We start from the raw sequence: 22,087 nt of genomic DNA on the forward strand, positions 1-22,087 counted from the left end.
GGCGTGGCCGCGCTTCACTGAACGCCTGCCCGGCGCGGGCGCACGTGGCTCGGGCGGCCGCCGCGCGGGGACTGCAGGGGGTGGGGCGCGGCCGGGGGGCGGGGCCGGGGAGGGGCGCGGCGGGAAACGGGGGCAGGGGGCAGAGGCAGGGGCCCCTCGGAGATGCCCGGGAGGAGACAGCTTCTAATTCCCCGGGGACCCCCCAACTGATAGCTTTGGGGTCAGGTCGGGCGCGCCCTCCCCGGCTGTGCCCATCCCCGGCCCAGTGACCCGCTCCGGGCTGGAGGCTCCGAGCTGTGCGGGGCCTGAGCCGGGGTTCGGACCCAGGCAGACACTAGGGGAGGCAAAAGGGGGACCCCAGCTTGGCACCAGATCCCCGCACCCTTCCTGGATCTCTCGGATCCCATCTCCAGGCTCCGCTGGTTTCGGGTACTCGCCACCTCCATCAATAAGCATTTAATGGGCGCCTATTGTGTGCAGGCGCCGCGCTCGTCTGGGGCTGGAAGGACCGTCCCGGGGGGCCGAAGGCTGAATCGGGGTCTGACTCGGAGGAGTCCGCGGGACACGGTCCACACCAGCCCTCGGAGGCCGGGGCGCGGCGGGGCAGGCCTAGGCTCCGTCGGGGGTGGGCCCGCTCCGCCCTGAACTTCACTCCCCGCCCCCCCACCTTCCCCATCACCGGTCCCGGTGGAGGGAGCAGCGGAAGAGGAGGCGTTGGCGGGGACAGAAACCACCTCCCAGCCCACTCTTTTTGCCAATTTCTGCCTAAAAATAGGGCACGGACCTCTACAAAAGCCACGGGGGTGGGGGCGAGGGTAAGGGAGACATTAAGACTGAAGAGGTGAAGGTGAAGGGGCCTCAGCAATTAGGACTCTAGAAGAAGACCCTGGGGTCAGAGGGGACCGCCGCCGACAGGGCGAGGAGGCTCAGGGCCCAGCCGGCGGGAGGCGGCACCCGGTAGCCTCGGCCTGGGAGGAGGAACGCGGCCGGCGGCGCCCCCTCGCGGTCGGATGGCGGGATTGCACCGGGCGCTACTGCAGGGCGGGGAGGCCCGCCCCGGGCTGGCAGGGCCGGGAGAGGCCATGGAGACCGGCTCCTGCCTTCCTGGGAGGTTGGCTAAAGACGCGAGGAACAGGTCAGGGCGCAGCGAGGCCTGCAGGGCCCCCATGTGCTCCGTCTCCCCGGCCTCTGGGCCTCCTCCCTGAAGCCAGCGGTGGGCAGAGGCCAGTGCCGCTCTCCAGAGACCAGCCTGGGCCTTCCCGGCCCTGTGTCCTCCTCAGCCCAGCCTCCCAGGCTGCCGGGAGGCCACATCCTCGGTCCCCAACCACTTCCATGGGAAAAGGATGAGAAATTCAGGCAAAGGGTGCAGGCGCCCAGGCAGCTCCTGCAGGCGCACGCCTCCCTCTCGGTTCCAGCAGCCCTGGGACAGCTTTCCCCAGACCAAGCTCGGCTTCCTGCCTTGACCTCACCGGAAAGCTCCTCACCACAGCCCTGAGGTTTGCTGGTCTGCAGTGTGGCCTGAGGCCTGAGGTCACCCAGGCTGTCTGAGGGAGTACAGGGCTTAAACCTGGAACACCCCAGTTTAGCCCTTGGCTGTCACATAGCGGCACCCTGGCAAAATAACAGATGGCTTCCAAGCAAAGGACGCAGATGACAGAGTTTGGGAATTTGAGTCTCTGAAGCCCAGGGTGATTTTCATTGACCCACTGGCATCTCCAGCCACAGCCCTCGGCCGGCTTGGTGTCTCCTGACTGACAGCGCTGACTACAGCCTGCTCTAATGGAGAGAAACCACGGAAGAAAAAGCCGATTTCCCAGCGGCACTGGTGTCTGGACGCTGCCTGCCCCTGCTCAGGGATCAGCCCGCAGTAGGCCCAGGTAGAGTGGAAGGGCCGCCCAGGCCGTGTGAACCCATCTTTGCAAGGCTCCCCCTCCCAGCTTTTCCTGCAGGGCCAGACACAGGAAATGAGATCCCTCCATATACATGCAGGAACAATAACCGTGTTCCTTGTTGAAATATTAGGCAATGCAGATAGGGAGTAAAAACAAGTTTCCAGACCCTAAAGCAGCCCATCGCCTCCCCATATCTAACCCTCCAGCTTTTTTTTTTATGTGCAAATTTCTTTTTATTGTCAAAAAAAAAAAAAAAGTAGCCTAACCCCCAGAGCCCTTCCCACACTTGAGAGGACTCTTCAGTATCTGCACGCCAGGCTCATCACGCGGGCCAGGCCCGGGACCCTGCCTGGCACGGTCTGAGCATCATAGATGTTGGAGCAGAGGGTTTCTGTTCTGTAACCTGCTTTTTTGTTTCTTATTGACAATATTGCATTCAATGGTTAGCCTGGATCCCCTCATCACGGACTTACCCACGAGACCCTCTGATTAGCGCCGACCCCCACGGCTATCCAGAGGCTTATCCATGATCAATTTTAGGAGCAATAATGACACATTTGTGCCCAAGTGCCCTGTGTGGCTTCCCTGGCATCCAGGACTCAGATACTTTTCAGGCCCAAGTGCCTCTGCCTCAGCCTCTCCCACCACCCGACTCCTACCTACCCTGCAAAGCCCAGCTCAGTCTGAACCGCCACCCGACTCCTACCTACCCTGCAAAGCCCAGCTCAGTCTGAACCATCACCCAACATCCCTCCCTGGGCTTCCGGCCCACACGTCCACAACATCAGTTCCACTGTCCAGGGCTGTGCTGCCCATGACCTCATCCACCCTGGACCAGGAGTCCACCGAGGCCTGAGTTAACACCAGGACAGGTCTCAACACAGAGTCTAAGACAACAAACTCCAGGCGGATGAATGAAGGGCGGATCAGCGAATGAAACGCCGTTCTGGTGGCTGCTCTCTGGTCCTGGATCTGCCTCGAGGGTGTCGTCTCCATCCAGTCGCAGAGTCCCCATCTCCCATTTCAGTCACACTGGCCTCGAGGCCAACTGGGAGCAGGGAAACCTGCCCAGGGCCTCCAGAGGTTCCTGGCAGATCCCCAGCCCCACTGCTACTGCCCTGAGGGGCATGCCCTGGAGCCGGTGCTCTCCCCCACACTCGGACAGCCCCTTGTCCCAGAGCCAGGTCCAGAGCCCATGGCCTCCTCCCTGGCTGCCCTGAGCACACAGCTGCTGTGCTCCGGGGGCTCGTCCCCCTGACCCCCGAATGCAGGGTCCTCGAACCTGCCCTTCATGTGGAGAGACTGTCCCAGAAGTTGCCTCAAAACGAGAAATTGCAGAGGGTGGGGGTTACTAACAGGATTGTTTAACAGGAAACAGCTCTCCACATGTCCGGATGGGTGCTGCTTTTTTTAACCTGGTTGCAAACCTATCCTCTTCTTTTCTTTCCTCCTAAAGAAAGGTTATTTTATCTCAGAACATCTGCAACCTGTCTGGATCAGATTGTTTCCTGTAGGATCTGACGCTGATCTTATTTGAGAAATTGACCAAGCTCGGAGGCGGCCACGCCGGCTGTTGGCTGAGACAACACACCTGGACAGTCTCAGATCCTCGGCGACCTTGTTACAGCCTCAGAGACCTGGGGACTGATGAGGGGGACTTTCTCCTCCACCACACTCAGCACATGCAGGCACGCAGGAGCACACGCCACATACCTTGTGCCAAATACCACAGACACGTGCACACACTCATGGAGAGACAGCCCACACGCAGACACGCCAGGCACCCAAGACACACAAGCGCAGACACAGGCCACCCCAGGGCAACATCTGTTCCAACCAGGGGGTCCCCTTCCTCCACTTCCTTCTCCCAACACCGTCTTCTGGGTATGGACGAGACCGCCTTCTTCGAGACTGCCTTCTCCTCCAGGCGCGTTCTCGTGTGCAGCCCTGAGCCGCCATCCCTCCCGCCCCTTGTCTGCATGCAGCCAGGAGCAGACCATCCCAGCCCCCAGCATCTCTGCCCAGCAGCAGACACCACTGCTGGCGGGAGACATGGCTCAGAGAGGGCATTGTGGTGCCTGAGACCACACAGCAGGGGTGGAGCTGGAACCCAGAACCCCGCTCAGAACCCAGCGCTTACGCCTTCCTTGCCCGTCCAGCCCCCGGCGTGGCTTGATGGCTTTGCTGCCCCTGCGCAGAATGTTCCCAGCAGACCCTCAGAGCACTTACTGTGGAGGGGCCCAGTCTTCACAGCCCCTGTGTGGTGAGACCCAGGGGTGAGCGTCCCTGCCCAGGACTGCACGCTGGGGACACCGTCCGGGACCGGCTCTTCCTCACCCACTGAGTCCTCCCAGGCCAGTTCCCCTCTTTGCCCAGAGCCAGGCGCCAGCCATCCCAGAGGCCCCAGGACTTGGGCTCCGGGTCCCACTGTCCCCACTCCTGGGTCCTCTCTTCTTCCTGACTGCCAAGCCTGCTAACTAGCAGTGGCCCTGGGCCCCTGGACCACCTCCCCGGCCCCCGGACTGCCTGTGCCCGCTCACCTCCTCCCGTGCCCGCTCACCTCCTCCAGTCCCCGCTCACCTCCTCCGGTCCCCGCTCACCTCCTCCGGTCCCCGCTCACCTCCTCCCGTCCCCGCTCACCTCCTCCCGTGCCCGCTCACCTCCTCCGGTCCCCGCTCACCTCCTCCCGTCCCCGCTCACCTCCTCCGGTCCCCGCTCACCTCCTCCCGTGCCCGCTCACCTCCTCCTGTCCCTGCTCACCTCCTCCCGTCCCCGCTCACCTCCTCCTGTGCCCAGGGACCACCTCCCCAGCCCACAGACCACCTGTGCCCACTTGCCTCCTTCCAGGCTACCCTTTTGCAGACTTGCCCAGCCTCCCCACCACGCTAACCCTCTGAACCTCACTTCCTTCCAGTGTCCTGTCGACTCCCCAGAACCAACCCCTGTAATCCTGAGGTGCTGCTGGGAGGCCTGACACTGGGTGGCTGCAGTCCACGAGGTCCGTGCACTCGGATGAGCAGCTGAAGCCCAAGCTGAGCAGGGCCTCGGAAACCCCCGGGCCTGTGAGTGCCACCTGCTCATGACAGGCAGGCTCTGCCCTGGGCGAAGGCCATCGGCCAGTGGTGCTACTGCTACTGGGGACTCTGTACCCGACCGGGGGGCCAACCCCTCAGACGACAGCTGTGGGGCCACTGGCTTCTAAGCCTGTGTCGCCACCGCCCTGCTCCAGAGGCTCTTCTGAGATCAGCATTCTCTACCCCAGTGCCGCCCCTCTGCTCAGCGCTGGCGCCTCTGTGGTCACACGCCTTCCTGTGGCCCACTGTCCCCTCAGCCAGTGTGCTCCAAGGTCAAAGGAGGCTTCCGGGAGAGCACAGTGTTGGGTCCGGCCCGTGCCTGAGGGAGGGGCTCGCACAAGGGTAAGCGTCAGGAGATGGGTACCAGATGGGTGGCTGCTGACCACGGGGCCAGGGCAGAGCAGAGAGGCCCAGAGGAGACTCTGGTCCTGTGGGAGGCGATGGCAGGCAGGAGCCGTGTCCCCGGGCCGGTGTCCTCAGGCCCATCCCAATTGATGGACGTCCTGGTTTTAGTCTTGCTTGAGTCATTGGAGGCTTTTGATGCTATTCTTGGTAGAAAGCCGGCCTGGAATGCTGCTCGGACGCTTCCCTCCGCTCTCTGGTCCCTTTCATCAATAGCCTAGTTCTTCTCCCTCCTCCCGGGAGGCACCACCCTTTCTGGGGAGTTACTCACAAGGACAGGTGCTGCCAGGGACTGTGCCACATCAGAATTGTCCCCCAGCACCATGGCCTTGGTGGTGCTGCTGCAGATGTGGAGCCTGAGGGTAAGACAACGGCGAGGCTGGACAATGGCCGGGCCAAGTCTGACACCCTCTACTGCCCTGCCCCTCTCGCCAGTGCAGGAGGCCCCTGAGACTGGCTGCGACGTCCAGCCGCCCAGGAAGGGGATCTGGAGAAGGCTGTGGGATGCCAACCCCCTCTTTCCCTGGGCCACCTCCAGAGAAAGCCCCCAGGCCCTCCCCCACCACAGCCCTCCCCCTGCCAACTCTGACGCTGTGGGAAAGGGAGGGGCTCCCGGGGTCCCTTCTGGCACCAGGCTCTGCCAGCGTCTCGTCTTCTCCATGGATCCTCTAGCCGCAGCCCACGAGGCACCTGCCCAGGTACAGGTAAGGGAAGAGGCCAGACCGTGTCAGGAATGGAAACGTGGGGAAGGTCAAGGGAAGAGATGCTTGATTATTTTTAGACGGAGTCTCGCTGTGTCGCCCAGCCTGGTGTACAGCGGCGTAATCTCGGCTCACTGCAACCTCTGCCTTAGTTCAAGTGATTCTCCTGCCTTAGCCTCCTGAGTAGCTGGGACTACAGGCGCCTGCCACCACACCCAGCTAGTTTTTTTTTTTTTAGAGTCTCCCTCTGTTGCCCAGCCTGGTGTGCAATGGCGCAATCTCTGCTCACTGCAACCTCCGCCTCCCGGGTTCAAGCGAGTCTCCTGCCTCAGCCTCCTAATTAGCTAAGACTACACGCGTGTGCCACCATGCCCAGCTAATTTTTAAGACTACACGCGTGTGCCACCATGCCCAGCTAATTTTTGTACTTTTAGTAGAGACAGTTTTCACTGTATTGGCCAGGCTGGTCTCTATCTCTTCACCTTGTGATCTGCCCACCTTGGCTTCCCAAAGTGCTGGGATTATAGGCATGAGCCACCACGCCCAGCCAATTTTTAAAATTTTTGTAGAGACAGGATTTCACTATGTTGCCCAGGCTGGTCTTGAATTCCTGGGCTCAAGTGATCCACCCACCATGGCCTCCCAAAGGCTGGGATTACAGGCATGAGCTACTGCACCCGGCCGGCCAAAATGAAGCTGAACATTTGCAGAGACACGCTGAGGGGCAGGGGAGTAGTTTGGTTCAGATGTGGTCCCAGCTTGGGGCCGTGCCCAGGTGGCAGCAGGTGCCCTTAACTTGTAAATTGCTCTTAACTTGTGAACTGCCCCTAACTCCTGAACAAATACCATCCTCCCTTAATCTCCCTGTCTTTAGGTGACCTCCCCCACCCCCGCCTCCCCTGCGGCCGCCTGTCTGTCCAGCACCTGCTCCACATCAGCCCCACCTCGTTCCTTGTGGCCCAGTGCTCTCACGGCGCCTGGTGTGTTGGGCAGCACACCTGCTGAGTGTGCCACACAGAGGGCCCAGGGCCGGGGCTGGTCAGTGCCTTCAGCATCGGCAGGGGGACTCTAAGCAACTGAAAACTCTTCCGGCCAACTGAGGAAGAGAAAAGGCTACCAGGAAATTCCTCAAACTGCAGGGCAGTGCCCTGAAGCCCACAGTGAGGACAGCGAGGGCACCCGCCCCACCTGGACCCAGTGCCCACCCACCCGGGACACATGATGTAACCTTTCTGCCCACAGACCTATGGCTTGGCCTCACAGCCATCAACAAAGTGTGGGGCCAGCGGGGCCTGGGCTCAGCTCACCGCAAGCAGCCTGGGCAGTGCGGCAACTTCTGCAGAGGGAGGGGTTCTGCCTCCCATTCCCCAAAAGTGGGTTCTGATGTTGGGAAGTCAAAAAGAATGACCAACATCCACTATCAATGCCAAGTTTGCGGTCCGTCCCACCACACCATCTCTTGAAAGAACATCTCATTTGCTCTCTGAGTCAAAAGGAGAAGAGCAAGCAGGGAAAGAAATGTCAACAGGTGATAGAAGGCAAAAGTTCCTTAACATATAAAGACCAGCTGCAGTTCAAGAATATGATGAACATCACAATGAAACACGAGGAAGGAGGTAACAGGGCCCCGCAGACAGACAAGAAGGTCCCAGGAACTGGAGATGCTCAACTCTGTAAGCAAATGAAGACAGCAGCACCCCAGTTCTCCTGCCTGCAGGACTGCGGAGACGCCGTCCACCCTTCGGAGGCACAGGGAGAAGCCAGGCCCGTGCAGGTACCTGGCACAGTACGACACAAGGCACACAGTGTGGCATCAGCTGCTTTCGTAAGAAACAGAAGTCCAGATTCTTGTGCTGGAATACGCTCACACACACCGTCTCTAGACAGACCCGGGTGCAGCTGCTGCCACGGTGTGGGATGTGAAGCGGCTGTTTGCTTCGCACTCCTTGCTTCTGTGTAGCGGGACTTTTTTTTTTTTTTTTTTTTTTTTTTTGCCAATAGCATACATTTCTTCTATAACTTAAAAAAATTTTTTAAGATACAGAAACCATAAAAAATAAATGCAACTAATTATAAACAAAAAACGAATATACGGAGACACACAAAAATACAGCAAAGAATGCAGGTACCCACTTCTCTGGTTCAAATGAAAAAAACACCAAATAACCTAAAATGACTATAATTTCTAAGTTACAACGGTTCTAATTAGTATTATCACTTCCTTTTTTTTTTTTTTTTTTTTTGAGACAGGGTCTCTCACTCTGTCACCGAAGATGGAGTGCAGTGGCACAGTCTCCGCTCACTGCAGCCTCGACCTCCCAGGCTCAAGCAATCCTCCCGCCTCAGCCTCCTGAGTAGCTATAGCCGCACGCCACCATGCTGGCTAATATTTTTATTTTTTTTGGTAGACATGGGTCTTTGCCATGTTGCCCAGGCTAGTCTCAAACTCCTGGGTTCGGACGATCTGACCTCCCTGGCCTCCTGAAGTGCTGGGATTACAGGCAGGAGCCACTGTACCTGGCCTATTTTTTCCTTTTTAAATGATTGCAATTACATATATTTTTAACAAAGCAACTGCAGGATAACCAGATTCCAAATAAAACTATGCATGGACGGGCGAGGAACGTGTTAAAATTCAGAGATGCACACTAGTCTTCCATGGTCGAAACTACTGCACAGTAATTTTTTTTTTTTCTTTTTGAGACAGGGTCTTGCTCTGTCATCCAGGCTGGAGGGCAGTGGAGCGATCTCAGCTCACTGCAGCCTTAAACTCCTGGGCTCATGCCATCCTCCCATCTCAGCCTCCCAACGTTTTGAGACTACAGGCGTGAGCGACCTCACCCAGCCCTGCATAATAATTTTAAAATAGAAAAGGAAAAATACAACTTGGGAAAACTGAAATTCCTAATGTCTAGCCAAAAGAAAAAGCAAAATAAACAATACATGGAGAAAAATTGTGTGCAGCTCCTATCAGCACACTAGTCTTCCCCTTTATCTTGGGCCAGAGCAGCTGGTTTGAGAAACGGTGCATCAGGTGCATCACCAGGGCACGCGATTAGCGCCTCCCGAGATGATCCCTGATCAGTTCTGCAGGAGCCGGAGTGCGCCTGGCCCCATGACCCCCATGGGCATTGCTGGCAAAGCCCCGCCCCACTGTGGGAGGCTCCCCAGAGATGCACCTGCCATAAAACCAATGCTTCTACAAGGCCAAGGGCGCCACAGAGCCAGCCCGTGCTCCCCGGGGGCGACAGGCGGAACAGGAAGTGCTCGCACGCCAAGGAAACCCTACAAAACGGAATGAGGAACCTGGGTGCACCTGCACTTCCTACACTGGGCAGCAGACCACAAGCTCGTGGTACACAGATCAGTTTCCAAGGCTTCACAGCTTGGCTGCCCTCCCTGAGAGGGCTCACATGGCTGAAATCAAGGTGTTCCCAGAGCCGCTTTGCCTGAGGCTTGGTGGGGGCCCTTCCTCTCAGCTCCCAGTGACCCCATGCCATGGCAGCTGCTCCTCAGAGCCGGCGAAACCTGCCTGAGGCCTGGCACAGAGGACTGGTTCCAGCCCGGGTTCCACAGCGCCCCCTAGGTCAGGCCCACATATCACAGCTGAAAAGCCACTTCCTAGTCAGCACAGCCCCACTCAGGGATGGTCACACTTGGGGACGGCCACACTTGGGCAAGGCCACACTCACGGACGGTCACACTCGGGGACGGCCACACTTGGGCACGGTCACACCTGGGGATGGTCACACTCGGGCACGGGCCACACTCGGGAACGGTCACACTCGGTGACGGCCACACTCGGGGACGGCCCACACTCAGGGACGTGTCACACTCGGGCAAGGCCACACTCAGGGATGGGTCCCCACCAGCGGGGGATCTTGGGTGGCCAGGTGCTGAATCAGGCAGTGCCCAGGACTAAGTTAAAACAAAGGGCCCCTTTGCGTCTGGTGGCAGAGTCTTTCTTGGAGCAGACAGGCACGTACCTAGATCAGGAGAGATCTTGCTCCAGCTACAAGGTCTGGGTGTCAGCAGGGAGGCTGCCTCACCCACCTGCCCAACCCCTCAGCTATCCTGCAGGCACCTTCTTCAGCCCCAGGAAGGGCACGGCCCCACTTGCTGCATCTCAGGTAGGGGAGCAGCAGGCAGCAGGCAGCCCGGCCCAGCCCACATCCATGCCCCTCACCAGACTCACAATGTCCCAGCATAACCTAGAAAAATGACCTCTTGCTAAGAGCACTGGCCAACAGCAGGGCCCCAGACAACAGAGAAAGCCCATCCTCTCCTGTTAGGGCTCTTAATAGATTAAGCAAACGGAGAGAACACAACGTTAGGAACACGGCCCTGGAAACTCCTCTTTCAGTGAAATGGGGAGGGGACTATGGCAGGTTCAGGGCAGACTACCCCGCCCCAGGTGCACAGATGATACCTGAACCCCCTGATTTCCCGTGAAGTCAGCTGGTAGGAGGGCCCCCGGAACAAGCAGATCAGAGTGCTTTTGTCCCACAGTAAAACCAGCAAGGGGTGTGATGGGGTGCGGACCTCTGCTCCCTTCACATCATCTCACTGCATTACCTACTCCAGGTGCGGCCCTGCAGGCAGCAGGAAAGGCCCTTCCCCTAGTGCGGTGTGGGCAGGGAGGAAGCAGGCTGGAGGGGCAGAGTGCCGGAGACCCCCGCACCCCCCACTCCCCGCGACCAGTCTTCGGCCAGGTTGGAATCCACCAGAAATCCTCACACCCTTTCACGTGAGAGGGATTCGCGCCTAGGCTCAAGCTTCCAACCATCCACCTTGCACAATCTTTTTCTTTTGAGACTGAGTCTCGCTGTCACCCAGGCTGGAGCACAGTGGCGCATCTTGGCTCACTGCAATCTCTGCCTCCTGGGTTCAAGCCTCCTGAGTAGCTGGGATTACAGGTGTGTGTCACCACTCAGCTGATTTTTGTATTTTTAGTAGAGATGACGTTTCACCATGTTGGCCAGGCTGGTTCGAACTCCTGACCTCAGGTGATCCACCTGCCTCAGCCTCCCAGTGTTAGGATTACAGGCGTGAGCCACTGCGCCTGGCCCACCTTATCTTTACATAGGACAAGATTCTCAAACATACAAACTGATCACGAACTCAACACTTACACCTCAGACAGGAAAATGGTAGCCAACAGCCTCCAATCATCTACTAGATGTTTAGATCTGTTTCCAAAGAAGCAAGGTGTCATCACGTATCAAGTGTGGCTATGAATGCATCAGCAGAGGTACTGGCATCACCTATTTCCGCACCAGCAACAGCCCCCTGGGTGCCTCAATACTGGCACCCGGCAGAGGCATGCAGACAAAACAGAATCTGACTCGGTCCCTGAAGCTGCTTCTCTGGGGTTCTCATGGCCATAGACGCCAAGGAGAGCAGGTGCTGCTGTGAGCTGGGAGGACTAGGGAAGGCTGTGTCTGAGCACTGCACGAGAAACCATGCTGCCCTAGGACACAGAAGACATGGGGATGCCAGCTCAGACCAGGGCACCCTGGCACTCTCTCTGGCTGCCTCTTGTCCATGAAGCAAGAACAATGGCTTTAGAATGTTTCAGTTTAGGCCGGGCATGGTGGCTCACGCTTGTAATCCCAGCACTTTGGGAGGCCGAGGCAGGTGGATCACGAGGTCAGGAGATCGAGACCACGGTGAAACCCCGTCTCTACTAAAAATACAAAAAATTAGCCGGGAGTGGTGGTGGGTGCCTCTAGTCCCAGCTACTCGGAGAGGCTGAGGCAGGAGAATGGTGTGAGCCCGGAAGGCAGAGCTGGCAGTGAGCTGAGATCGCACCACTGCACTCCAGCCTGGGTGACAGAGCGAGACTCGGTCTCAAAAAAAAAAAAAAAATAAGTTTTAGTTTAACAGGAAAGGCCGACACTTGGCAGGGCCATCTAATACCTTGGTGTCTGTGTGAAGAAGCCCAGTGAAGGCAAGGGTCAATCAGAGCAAGAGGACCATGGTTACAGGGCACAACAGGCTTCAGAGTGACGCCCCAAAGTCCAAGATGCTACATTAACTAGAAACTACTTTGCTTAAAAAAAGGCAACTCTAGGTTGGGTGCAGGGTCTCGTGCCTATAAACCCCTCTACTTGGGAGGCTGAGGAACGACTGCTTGAGGCCATGAGTTCAAGGCTGCAGTGAGCCATGATTGTGGCACTGTACTCCAGCCTGGGTGCCAAATACCCTATCTCTTTTATTATTTTTTTTTTTTGAGACAGTCTCACTGTTGCCCAGGCTAGAGTGCAGTAGCGTGATCTTGGCTCACTGCAACCTCTGCCTCCTGGGTTCAAGTGATCCCTAACCTCAGCCTCCCAGGAGCTGCAACTATAAGTGCGCAGCACCAAGCATGGCTGATTTTTTATTTTTAGTAGTTTTGACATGTTGGCCAGGCTGGTCTTGAACTCCTGAGCCAATCCCAAAGTGCTGGGATTACAGGTGTGAGCACCAGCCCAACCTTGCCTCTTTAAAAAGAAAAAACACAAGTCCACTCTGCTGAAGTCGAGCCGAGATTCCGCCACTGCACTCCAGCATGGGTGACAGAGCAAGACTCTGTCTCAAAAAAAAAAAAAAAAAGTTTTAGTTTAACAGGAAAGGCCGACACTTGGCAGGGCCATCTAATACCTTGGTGTCTGCGTGAAGAAGCCCGGTGAAGGGAAGGGTCAATCTGTAACCTCCCCAGAAGAAAACCATTTCACATCAGTCACTAACCAAACACCAACAGTGCTTTAACACAGAAAGCAACGCATTATCCAGGGCTTGGACTGTCTTTCAAGAAAGCCCGAAATCCCGTGCCAGGAAGTCACAGCCGCGAAGCCCCATCCCAGGCCCAGTTGTTCCCACGAAACACACCACGTGCAGACCCAGCATGACTGCTGACTGATTCCAAGTCCCCAGGAAGGCTTTATTTTTTCTTTTCAACATCCTGTTCTGCGGCTTCCTTGGCTCTTTTTGCCCGTATGCCGAAAAGCCGGGCGTTGGCACGGGCCATGCGGAGACTAGCGAAGGCTTTGAAATTCTTCTCCCCCTCAGTGATGACTCGAGCTTTCTCCTTCTTATAGACCTAGAAGAGAAACACAGGTTGTTAAACCCACATGCACCAACGGCCAAGGGAACAACCAAGCGTCAGCAGAACCAGGAGGACCTCCCGGAGGTTGGGGGGCAGGTTTGCTGCCCTAAGCACAGCTGAAAAGCAACCCTGAGTCAATCGCCTTCCCAGGGATTTAAAAAAAAAAAAAAAAAAAAAAAGAAAGGAAAACCCTCCCTGAGCTGGACATGGCGGCTCAGTCCTGTAAATCCAGAAATTCAAAACCAACGTAAGCAACACAGAGAAACTCCTTCCAAAAAAGCACACAAAACAAACAAAAACATTTCCCAATGTATGGCTTCGTGGTTGCAAGAAGTAAAAACTAAGAAGAAATGTTCCTTTCCGCAAACCTCGACACCCACAACTGCCACTATTAACTTTCTTAAGCCTGATCCCCATCTCAGATACCCACGTGTTCACCCACTGATCTTGTCTAAAGCCTGGATTTGAGCAAGTGTCCACTTACATTCCGGATGGGCATGACCGGTCCTGTCAGCTGGGTGGCCAGTTTCAGTTCTTCAGCCTGTTGGGGAATGAGAAGAGTTAAGTGGGTTTGGCCGCAAGGACTCCACCCTCACCTGGCCCCAAACTTCCCCCTGGGGATCCCATGTTCAGGACCAGCGTCTGAGCCTTTTCTACAACATACTTTGTGACCCCAGTATTAAGAGCAGTTCTTACTAGTTAGGTGACTATCTTACTGAGTTGACAGAACACGCATCAGACAGTTATCTACCTGTGAACCACGGTCAGGGCAGAGAAAACTGCTCCCTAATTCAACTACCCAGAAATGTATACAATGGACTCTTTATCAACCTTATCCTACAAGGTCTTTCTAAAATATTTTGGAATATGAAGCATGTTAGAGAGAGCAATGATGTCAATGGAAAAAGCTGGCTCCAAGTCACACAGCCGTTGCCATGACCATTAAGGTTATCTCTGCTGAAAAGCACAGGTGAACCTTAGCAGTCCCGCTTAGCTCATCATCCACAATGTTTTGGTTCTTCTCACCACAGCAATACCCACAGACGGGTGTCACTGATAAAGGAAACAAGCCTCACTGTCCCTGCGCGCCAGGACGGCCAGAGAGCCGTGTACTCACCGAACTGTCTCCCTTCTTGGGGGCCGAGGGCTTCCTGGGGAAGAGGATGAGTTTGGAGCGGTACTCCTTCAGCCGCTGCACGTTGGCCTGCAGGGATTCCGTGGACTTGTTCCGCCTCCTCGGATCCACAGAAATGCCGATGGTCCGGGCCACCTTCTTGTGAATGCCGGCCACCTGCCTCAGAACCAGAGAGAGATGGAGGCAGGGCCGGGCTTTCTCCAGCCCCGAGGCCTGCCTGGATGAAAAGCCTCAGGAATCAGATGGAAAAGGGTTCAAACGTGCTTTCATCAAGGCCGTACAGCGATTCCGGAGAATGTCATCACGCGACTGAGGCCAACAGAGGGGACTTGGGGGCCTTCCTGACACCGCAGCGCTGCCACTACTCACCCTGAGCTCCTCCAGGCTGAAGCCGCGGCCGGCGCGCACCTTCGTGTGGTACCGAACCGTGGGGCAGCGCACGATGGGCCGGATGGGCCCCGACGCGGGGCGCGGGGCGATGCGGCGCGCCTTGGCTTGCCGGGCCTTGCGCCTGGTGGAGAGAAGCGCAGCGGCGGTCACCCTTGCCCAAGGCCGCCAGGCAAGCGCTCCGCGACGGCGGCAGACAGCGCCCCCCGCCCTGGCATCGGCCACCCCCAAACCAAGGCGCAGCCGCGGGCACGAGCCCCAGGGGCAGCCCCGAGCGCAGGGCTCACCTGCGGATCTTCCGGGCCGGCTGGTTGAACCACGTGGCCACGCGCCGCTGCCAGTCCTTGTGGAAGTGGGGCTTCAAGACCATGCCATTCCGGCTGGGCGCCATGGCTGCCTACTGCCCTGCGGCTGCGGACGAGGGGGGAGCGAGTGAGAGGCCGGGCCCCGGGCGCGCGCACCCCCCGGGCCTCCGCCCCGAACCCTCCAGAATGGGCCGTCCGGCCGCGCCTAGAGCCCAGGCCGCGGCCGAACGCTGTCTGCGAAGAAGAAGCGGCCCATCCATTCCCGCGTTGACTGCAGCGCCAGGCCGATGGCGCTGGATGAACCCAAAGGCCGGGACCCAGTCTCGCTCACCTCCCGCGCAGGAAAACAGCCGAGCGGAAAGGAAGCGGTACCGCAATGCACCCTGGGATGATAGCAGGGCCGGCCAACCAGAAGCGCCGGGCGCTCTGACCAATCAGAGTCCGGAAAGGAGGAACTGACGTCGCCGCGGCTCTCCCGGCAGCCCTAGGGCCCTCCTCGCAGACATGTTGCCGCTGAGAATGCGGCGGGGCAGCCGTGATTCCTGGGCCCTGCGTAACCGGCGGCCAGACTTCCTTGACGTCCGCCGTTACTGCCCCGGCGCTTCAGCCGCTGCGCGGGCCGCGGCCGAGTCCCGTCTTGCGGGCTAACGCGCGCAAGTCCAGCATCTGGGCTGACGGCGAACAGGCGACGCCCTGCGAATTCTAAGTTTGTTCACATCTGTGAGACACGTTTGTAGCACAATGACATCCGAGTTTGCGCAACCTGAGGTCTTCGTCCTCGTCGTTCCAGCGTTTATTCTCCTCCCATGCATTTAGAACATTTATGCTTTTTTTTTTTTGGAGACAGAGTCTCGCTCCGTCGCCCAGGCTGGAGTGCAATGGCGCGATCTCGGCCCACTGCAACCTCCGCGTCCCGGGTTCAAGCAATTCCCCTGCCTCAGCCTCCCGAGTAGCTGGGATTCCAGGCGCCCGCCGCCACGCCCTGCTAATTTTTGGTATTTTGGTAGACAGATGGAGTTACTGTTGGCCTCTGTCGCTTTCCCTTGGCCCAGGATTAGGTGACTTCTCTAAGGTCAGGGGACTGAAAATGTCACACACTGACCCGCTGTGCCTACTGCCTCCCTTCACAAAGAAAAGCATGAACAAAAAGCCAGCTCTTATTCTCTAGTACAAGTCTGTGAAGGCACCATCCGTCTTACTGCTACCTGGAAACCTTTAAATCCCAATAACCCTCTTTCTTCCCTACCCTCATCCAATCACCACGCTTCTCCTGGTAAAACTTAATCCACATTTTTTTTTTTTTTTGAGACGGAGTCTCGCTCTGTCACCCAGGCTGGAGTGCAGTGGCCACCATCTCGACTCACTGCAAGCTCCGCCTCCCGGGTTCACGCCATTCTCCTGCCTCAGCCTCCCAAGTAGCTGGGACTATAGGCACCCACCACCACGCCCGGCTAATATTTTGTATTTTTAGTACAGACGGCGTTTCACTGTTAGCCAGGATGGTCTCGATCTCCTGACCTCGTGATCCACCCGCCTCGGCCTCCCAAAGTGCTGGGATTACAGGCGTGTGAGCCACTGTGCCAGGCCAACTTAATCCACATTTTAAGAATTTCACAGTCCCAGCACTTTGGGAGTCTGAGGTGGGTGGATCACCTGAGGTCAAGAGTTTGAGATCGGCCGGGCGCGGTGGCTCACGCTTGTAATCCCAGCACTTCGGGAGGCCGAGGTGGGCGGATCACGAGGTCAGGAGATCGAGACCACGGTGAAACCCTGTCTCTACTAAAATTACAAAAAAATTAGCCGGGCGTGGTGGCGGGCGCCTGTAGTCCCAGCTACTCGGAGAGGCTGAGGCAGGAGACTGGCGTGAACCCGGGAGGCGGAGCTTGCAGTGAGCCGAGATCGCGCCACTGCACTCCAGCCTGGGCGACAGCAGCCAGACTCTGTCTCAAAAAAAAAAAAAAAAAAAAAAAAAAGAGTTTGAGATCAGCCTGGTAACATGGTGAAACCCTGTCTCTACTAAAAATACAAAAAAGCTGGGCGTGGTGGCGCATGCCTGTAATCCTAGCTACTCAGGAGGCTGAGTCACCAGAATTGCTTGAACTGGGGAGGCAGAGGTTGCAGTGAGCCAAGATCGCATCACTGCACTCTAGCCTGGGCAACAGAGCGAGACTCAGTATCCAAAAAAAAAAAAAAAAAAAAACGAAGAATTTCACAGGCCAGGCACAGTGGCTCATGCCTGTAAATCCCAGCACTTCGGGAGGACGAGGTGGGTGGATCACCTGAGGTCAGGCATTCGAGACCAGCCTAGCCAACATGGCGAAATCCCGTCTCTACTAAAAATACAAAAATTAGCCATGTGTGGTGGTGTACACCTGTAATCCTAGCTACTCCAGAGACTAAGACAGTACAAGTTTAAGGGGAATCACTTGAACCCAGGCAGCAGAGGTTACAGTGAGTTGAGACTGTGCCACTGCACTCCAGCCTGGGTGACAAGAGTTAAGCTTCCATCTCAAAAATGAAAAATTTAGAGCTGGACGTGGTGGCTCACACCTGTAATGCCAGTACTTTGGGAGGCCACGGTGGGCGGATCATGAGGTCAGGAGATTGAGACCATCCTGGCTAACATGGTGAAACCCAGACTCTACTAAAAATAGAAAAAATTAGCTGGGTGTGGTGGCAGGCGCCTGTGGTCCCAGCTACTTGGGAGGCTGAGGCAGGAGAATGGCGTGAACCAGGGAGGCAGAGGTTGCAGTGACCCAAGATCGTGCCACTGCACTCCAGCCTGGACTACAGAGCTAGATTCCATCTCCAAAAAAAAATTATTAAAAAATAATGAAATGATTTCACAAAAGGCTTGGCACAGTGGCTCACACCTGTAATCCCAACACATTGGGAGGCCAAGGCAGGAGGATCACTTGAACTCAGAAATTCCAGTCTAGCCCTGTCTCCACAAAAAATACAAAAATTAGTCAAGCATAATGGTGCGTGCCTGTGGTCCCAGCTACTTGGGAGGCTGAGTCAGGAGGATTGCTTGAGCCCAGAAGATCGAGGCTGCAGTGAGCCGAGATGGCGCCACTGCACTCTAGCCTGGGCAACAGAGCAAGACTCTGTCAAAAACCAACACAACAGCAAAAAAAAAATTACCGAGGACACTACCCTTGGCTACACCAGCTAAAACCCTCCCAACTATGTGCTGGTCTTTGGATTTGGACAACTGGGGCAAAGGTCAAGGCGTCTCTCAGAGAGGCCACCCTCGGGTGTATGACTGCACCTGTGGCTGCCTCCTTACTGCTCCGCCGGCGTTTCAGCGTTGTAGCAGCAACAGGACAATCCACTCATGTCACTGCACCACAGGGAGGGCGGAAGCAAGGGGGCCGGAATGGGAGCCGCATGCCCCGGAACACAGGGCCAGGGCGTCCTGGGTCATCTTCTATCCCTACAGGGTCCAGGCCCCAGATTCCTACAGAAGGAGTTTGTCACTTAGTCCCTGCATTACTCAAACTATAAACTGAAACTACAAGACCCTATGATCCAGGGCAAGCCCACCAACTCCTCTGCGTTAGAGCTGGCCAGACAATGCAAATGTAGATTTTCCAACCACAGAGTTTATTAGTAAAGTATCTCAACAATTCTCAGAGTAGTAAAAACCAAGGCATCCCCAACACTGCAAGCGTGACTAGAGCAGCAAGAAGTCCTCAACTTGCACCAGCCCACATGGCAGCAGGGGGCAGTGTTGAGTCCTCTGGAGCCCAGTGCCTGGGCCTGACTGTGGCCCCATTGATGAGTGAGCTGGATGACAGGGCCGCTGGAGATACGACAATCGGCTCACAGGGTCCTTTCATGTCCGATCCTCTTAGCATTCCGAGGGAGCCACAGGAACCGGGGCGGCCATGCAAGCATCGGCATGAACAGGGGTCTGTTCGGAGTCTGAATGCTCTGCTGCCTCTGGGTGGCCTCAGCCACACTGGGAATGACTGTCTATAACCCTGGGAACTCGAGGTGTTCCATGCTCACTCGGGAAAGCACTGATAACCTTCCCCATAGGGGAAACGACTCACAAACACAAGACTCCGTCAGTAGTTTCTGCAGAGAAACTTAAAATCACGAAAAGGGTAATCAATAAACAGATCTCAGAAGTCGCTGTGCAGGGACTACTGAGGGCCGCGAGAGGAAGGGCAAACCTCCGCTGAAAAGCAACTCACGGTGGCCGAGTGAGCCCTCACTTCCCGGACCACCCGCACGTGCGACCAACACGTCCCAACTACTTGGGCCAAGTCGGCTCTTCGCCTCCGAGTGGGGGCTGCTGGGTCTCTTCGGTCTCCTCCTCTCCCAAGTCCTGTTTCTCCCTCTGGGCGTCGATCCACCTCTGCGGCGCGATCATTTTCTTCGGCCCATGGGGCGGCGGGCCAATGAGAGCCTCAATGTCCTCATAGTTTATCACTTCCTTTTCCAGAAGGGCGTTTGCCAGCTAGAAAGAACAGGCAGAGCAGTGTGTGAGTCCCCAGGGCAGACAGAGCATCTCTATGTCCTGGGGAGGTGGCGAGGGGCGTCAGGGCCTGTCTGTGTGCAGGACACCCGGGACAGGCCACTTTCCCAGGGAGGCGGAGGCACGGAGGCAGCTCCGAAAGAAGAATCACCCCCATCTCAACCTCATAAGTGATTTTCCGGCGGCCAGCCTCATTAATTTTTCTACTTCCATTCAAAATCTTGGCTTATTTTTGGCAACTGCAATTTCTTTCACGAAACAAGGCGTGCGTGTCTACAGGGAAGCAGACGGGTAAAACGCTGAACCCTCCTGACTGAGGACAGCAACACTGGGAGAAGGAATCTGAGGCGCAGTTGTGTGAGCTGGGACCTCTCAACTTGGGGAAGTGAATTTCTGCCACTCTAGGTGGGATCCTGGAAAACACTTGAGATGCCGACTGTCCTGTGCCGGTGGCCCTGCCTCTGGGGTGGCCTCTGAGGTGGCCTGGCCCGACCACAGAAAACACTGCCACAGCCACATTTCACTGGTTTCTGTGAAGGCAGAACTCTTCCAGATTTTTTTGTTGTTGTTAATTGCCTGCTCCTTTCCTCACTCTTCCAGATTTTCTAAAGAAAATGGTAACCCCTGAAGCTAGGGTGATTTACCTGTGGCTGTATTGCAAGAGACAAACACTTCCTCTCTAGGGCTGGTATGAGATTTTACTAAGTTCTGCAACCCACTGAGTGTCTGAGTGGCTGACAGTTCACACACGGGGCAGACACGCCACTCCTCAGCCAGTGAGAAGCCTCCCCTGCAGCTTTGCCCTGTTGTGGCTCCCACTGTGGTGCACCTGAACTCTGCAGAGCTGCTTTGTCAACCGTGAGGAGCACGTGTCCACAGGCAGGCCTGCTTCAGCCGGGGACGGCACTGCCCACACCTGCCCAGAAGCTGCTGCTGCTGGTTGGGGACAACACTCTGAGGGCCCCAAACACAATCCCCACGTGACACACAGTGCTCGCCTGAGAGACACAAGGGGACGCTGAAGAAACAACTGCCCATCCACTGCCTACCTGTGTTCACAACATGGGACAAAGAGTCGTGCACCTCTCCTGAGTTCTAAGCAGCAGTTACCAAAACCCAGGGACACAAACGTTCACTCCAGCTCTGCCCACTGTGAGAAACACATGAGACAATCCCAACTGAGGAACGTCCTACAAAACATGAGACCAATCCTCAAAACTGCCAAAGCCCTCAAAACAAGGGAGGTCTGAGGAACTGTCACCCCAGAGGAGCCTAAGGAGACGGGCGATCAAACGCCACAGGGACTCCCAGGACCGGAAAGGACACTGCGGAGACTGAGCACGTCTGAATCACGTGGGACCCATCACCGCGGGTCGGCGGGGGCAGGTGGGAGGACTGCCCCATGGGGGCCTCCACGGGGAGCGAGGCAGGGTGGCAGGGAGCTCTCTGCACCGCACCTGCAACTTTTCTACATCTAACACTATAATCAGTGCGGGGCTGTGGCTCATGCCTGTAATCCCAACACTTGGGGAGGCCGAGGCAGGTGGATCACCTGAGGTCAGGAGTTCAAGACCAGCCTGGCCAACGTGGTAAAACCCCACCTCTACTAAAAATACAAACATTAGCTCGGCATGGTGATGCGTGCCTGTAATCCCAGCCACTTGGGAGGCTGAGACAGGAGAATGCTTGAACTGGGGAGGTGGAGGTGGCAGTAAGCTGAGATTGCGCCACTGCACTCTAGCCTCCCGAAAAAAAAAAAAATTAGCCAGGTGTGTTGGTATGTGCCTGCAGTCCCAGCTACTCAGGAGGCTGAGGCAGGAGAATCGATGGAACCCGAGAGGCGGAGGTTGCAGTGAGCCAAGATGTCGCCATTGCATTCCAGCCTGGGCGACAGAGGAAGACTTTGTCTCAAAAAAAAAAAAAAAAAAAAAAAAAAAAAAAATCCTACTCTAAAATTAAAACTTTATTTTAAAAAAATGTTCAAGAAAAAAGTGTAAGACTTGGAAAAAGATTAAACAAAACTGACAAAACATTGGTAATTGCTAATGGCCGGAATAGGCACAGGAGACTTTTTGGCAGCCTTCTTTCTACCTTGGGGGAACACACTTGACGAGTTCATGATAAAAAGTATGGAACATGTAAGTTTCAGTTGAGCTGGGTAGAATTCACATTGGCCAGAGTGTTCTCTGTACTCTGTGTGCCTTGGAAATACTTCACGAGAGGGGTGGGGACCGTGGGTGCTGTATGGACGCTGTGCGACGCCGTAGCCCCCATGCCTGGCCAGGGCCTCACCGCCTGCAGCTTGTCCAGGTTGTCCTGCAGCACCTTCTCGGTGTGTCTGTAGGCCTTGGCCACCAGCAGTCTTGCTTCCTGTGAGTGGAGGGAACTGTGTCAGGGGCAAGGCTGGCCGCCTGGCTCCAGCACCAAAGCAAAAGCATAGAAAAGAAATGCCGGACTGGGAACACGGCCTTTTGCTTCCCAGGAGGAACAGGACTCCTCAGCCAACAGGTGGTCTCCTGCCCCCGTGACCACTGCCGGAAAAGGAGGGCTCCGCATGCCAGCCCACCCACCCACACTCACCCACAGCTGCCTCACAGGCACACACCAGCCCTTCCTGG

At 56.3% G+C, this 22,087-nt stretch overlaps 2 protein-coding genes and 1 non-coding gene across 4 annotated transcripts in view; all 3 read right to left on the reverse strand.

The window, feature by feature from the left end:
• Positions 1 to 12,956: 12,956 nt before the first annotated feature.
• RPL13 (ribosomal protein L13) lies at positions 12,957 to 15,435 on the reverse strand. The gene is made up of 6 exons (XM_032156159.2): positions 15,315 to 15,435; positions 14,966 to 15,089; positions 14,661 to 14,802; positions 14,274 to 14,447; positions 13,641 to 13,697; positions 12,957 to 13,150 (listed from the first exon to the last, which is right to left on the reverse strand). Exons 2-6 carry the CDS (start codon positions 15,067 to 15,069, stop codon positions 12,992 to 12,994), a joined length of 636 nt encoding a protein of 211 aa, XP_032012050.1. The 5' UTR covers positions 15,070 to 15,089; positions 15,315 to 15,435; the 3' UTR covers positions 12,957 to 12,991.
• On the reverse strand, positions 14,512 to 14,595 carry LOC116472077 (small nucleolar RNA MBII-202). Its single transcript, XR_004248986.1, has one exon. It is a non-coding gene; the product is annotated as a small nucleolar RNA MBII-202 (small nucleolar RNA).
• Positions 15,436 to 18,568: 3,133 nt separating the features above from the next.
• The window catches only part of SPG7 (SPG7 matrix AAA peptidase subunit, paraplegin), a 51,477-nt gene continuing 47,958 nt past the window's right edge, over positions 18,569 to 22,087 (reverse strand). The window contains exons 16-17 of one of the 2 annotated variants that reach the window (XM_032156160.2): positions 21,762 to 21,839; positions 18,569 to 19,451 (exon numbers count right to left, since the gene is read on the reverse strand). In XM_032156160.2, the coding sequence (XP_032012051.1) occupies positions 19,245 to 19,451; positions 21,762 to 21,839 (285 nt within the window). In that variant the 3' untranslated portion in view covers positions 18,569 to 19,244. Of the gene's footprint in view, positions 19,452 to 19,922; positions 20,488 to 21,761; positions 21,840 to 22,087 lie in introns of those variants that run through there. The other variant, XM_032156164.2, reaches the window with a different exon arrangement.

This window comes from Hylobates moloch, unplaced genomic scaffold (assembly GCF_009828535.3).
Source record: "Hylobates moloch isolate HMO894 unplaced genomic scaffold, HMol_V3 SCAFFOLD_6, whole genome shotgun sequence".
Classification (NCBI taxonomy): Eukaryota; Metazoa; Chordata; class Mammalia; order Primates; family Hylobatidae; genus Hylobates; species Hylobates moloch.

Excerpts from the sequence above, each read along its gene's own strand:
- RPL13 (XM_032156159.2), bottom strand. The coding sequence starts at position 15,069 with ATGGCGCCCAGCCGGAATGGCATGGTCTTGAAGCCCCACTTCCACAAG. Across the intron at positions 14,448-14,660 it reads TCAGCCTGGAGGAGCTCAGG|GTGGCCGGCATTCACAAGAA; the intron begins GTGAGTAGTGGC and ends GTTCTGAGGCAG. Across the intron at positions 13,151-13,640 it reads CGGTCATGCCCATCCGGAAT|GTCTATAAGAAGGAGAAAGC; the intron begins GTAAGTGGACAC and ends TTTCTCTTCTAG.